Source organism: Nicotiana sylvestris, chromosome 5 (assembly GCF_000393655.2).
Source record: "Nicotiana sylvestris chromosome 5, ASM39365v2, whole genome shotgun sequence".
NCBI lineage: Eukaryota > Viridiplantae > Streptophyta > Magnoliopsida > Solanales > Solanaceae > Nicotiana > Nicotiana sylvestris.
Window position 1 is genome coordinate 29,863,489 of NC_091061.1, and position 2,768 is coordinate 29,866,256.

The 2,768-nt window shown below is 35.8% G+C and overlaps 1 protein-coding gene across 1 annotated transcript; it reads right to left on the reverse strand.

The window, feature by feature from the left end:
* Positions 1 to 648: 648 nt before the first annotated feature.
* LOC104230147 (uncharacterized) lies at positions 649 to 1,809 on the reverse strand. Its single transcript, XM_009782883.2, has one exon. The coding sequence runs from the start codon at positions 1,568 to 1,570 to the stop codon at positions 842 to 844; it is 729 nt and encodes a 242-aa protein (XP_009781185.1). The 5' UTR covers positions 1,571 to 1,809; the 3' UTR covers positions 649 to 841.
* Positions 1,810 to 2,768: the final 959 nt, after the last annotated feature.

The window sequence follows — 2,768 nt, forward strand, 5'->3', positions numbered from 1 at the left end:
TACTCGCTTTCTTTCTAGAAACTATTCTTTGATAGAACAGTCTGATACATTTTATTTGTCTAGATAGCCACTACCACTTTACCATCACTATGATCTGAACATGAGACAGTTTACCATCGCTAGTTGCCCTTAAATTCTCTAATTAGGATATGCAGGATAAAGACGAGGAGGAGCGACACAGATATCCATCACTGATCACCCTACTTTCTCTTTGCTGATACGAAGGTGAGCAATAAGATGGTGGTTCAGAACTCAATCAGCATTCTCCACCGAAATAGATATCTTCCAACTGGTTTTTCGTGCTATCTTTCACTTATCTTCGCTCACACTACATCTCATAAAACAATTAGAACATTTTGCCAGCAAAGAGCAGTATAACATCAAGACATATCAACAACAGCACTACTGAAATTAATTCTACTTTTGGTTTTTACACAGAAACTGAAAAGAGGAAAATAAAACAGTTCTAAAAGACTTGGCTATCAATTTGAAAACTAAAGATTTTAGCACACCACCATGCCCAATTAACCATCTTCATCTGCATATCCCAGAGAAAGAAAAAAGCTACACATTTTTAGGAAGCACGAAATTTGAAACAGCATACATGGCGAAAAGTTCAGAGCCTCTTAACTTTTAAACCTCTCAAAGTATAACAAGCAAACTGGGATATATTAATGAGACATTGTGACATTAACACTGCATAATTCAGTTTTTCTATTCTCTTTTCAATAACTAACAACAATTGAATCCGAACAGTTAAAGCCTCCAAAATACCTAAAATCCGTATTAAGCATAAGCTGCAAAATACCAGCATTTCTAATCTATTTCCTTTCTGTAAACATCAAAATATCACTAGCAAAGAGAAAAGCATGTAAATCAAGAAACAAGCATATGCAATCAGCCCACGATGCTCGTCTCCACAAGAAGCTAGCTCAACCAAAAGCCTCGTACAAACCCGTGTGGCCCATACAACAAAAACTCCCGTTAACACCTTGATTACCAATCCACCAGGCAAAAACAGTGAAATCACGGATAATATCACAATTGGCAACATACAATAACCAATTAGGCTAACACATCTGTATAAATCAAGGTTCCCATTTCGACCCTCAAGCATATTGAACACTACGTAGAGAAACAACGAAGCCATTACAACCCAGCCCAATATGATCCCAAAATGAATCTTTCCAGCTAATAATTGGAAAAGCCCAAATGACATTAAAAATATAAACGGCCCGGATAAGTCACCGTCTTCATGAAGATCTGTTTTGATTTTAAATGGGTTGAGAATGGACAGGGTCTTTTGGTAAATTTGTTTTGTGTTGATCCCGAGCTCCTCTAGTAACAGCGGCTCATCTTCAAAGCCAGTTGAGCCGCCTGCACCGATGGTGGTAGAGGCGAAATGTGGAGTGGAGAATGAAGTGGAAGCAGCCGCCGAGGTAACGTCGAAGGACATGAAAGGGATGCTAGGGTTTGAAGATATCGGCGGCTGAAATGGAGCTGTCGGAGGCCGGCGGTGTTGTACGCCGGAGGGGAATATCACTGGCGGAACGTTGAATTGTTTCGCCATTGATACGAGCTAGTTGTGATCAACTGTATGAGATTGTTAATTAGAATAAATTTGAATTAAATTGATATCTAGTGACTTGGGAAGGATCATAGAGAAACTCAATTGAGCAATTAATTGATTATAGGGGAAATTAGGGTTTCTGAAAGAGGTTTAAATAGAATTGGGAATTGAAAGAGAAGGAAAGGAAAGAGACTGAGATTCGGAGAAGCTTCGGGTCGTCAAAAGCATAGAGAAGACGCAAAGGCACACTTTTCAACAGGCTTCATATAGTATACAGTAACCAATTTATGCGACAGATTTGATACAAAATGTACAATGAAAATTTAATAACTTACCTCCCTACTTTTCAATTTTATACCTCATATTTCAATTTACAACCGACTAGCCCAAAAATAATAGGTTAACATTCAATATCCAACTCCAATATGTTCTCAAAATTACTATATTGCTTAAGCTTTTAAGTTAATTTTCGAATCAGTAACTGTGACTCAAATATTAGTTTAACAAACCAAATCCATTTGGGTGGTAAAAATTAGATTTTTAACAAGCTTAAATATGTGGGTTTAAACTCTGAATTTAATTTTGTGAGAAATTTGGAGTGGGTGTTATTTAGACTTGTTAGAAATAGTATAAGGAGGTTGTATATAAAATTTGAAGTTATTTAATGGAGATTCGGATTGGCTTTGAACAAGAATTACAAATGAAAATCGTGGAAGAAGTTCGTCTACAAACGCTTGTATAAAGGTTAATAATAGTGTATAAGATGTGTTTATACACTCATATACACTATTATACAAGATTATACATAATTATACAAAAAACTGACTTCGTCTTCTTCCTTGCGTCTTTTTTGAAATTGAACTCAAATCTTACTCAAATATCTCTTCAAATTTAAATTTTGAACTCCTTTTGATATTTCAATCAATTGGAACAACACTCAATCCAAACAACTAACAAACTCAAAATATTCTATTTTCAAAAGCAAAGCTTTGAATGACCTTCAATGGTGGACTTCTACTCTTCAAATTTTTTTTTTTACATTGCAACAGTAATGGCGAACGGCCCCTTGGAGCATATGTAAAAGATGTGAGAAGAAGAGAGAGTGAAAGTAATGATTGTGAGAACACATATTTAACTCCATAGCTTTTAGAAGCAATAGTTGTAAGAACACAGATTTTGAATTTGCAAGAGTTAGTGA

What these genes read in the sequence shown, in the direction of transcription:
- LOC104230147 (XM_009782883.2), bottom strand. Translation starts at nt 1,570, where the DNA reads ATGGCGAAACAATTCAACGTTCCGCCAGTGATATTCCCCTCCGGCGTA.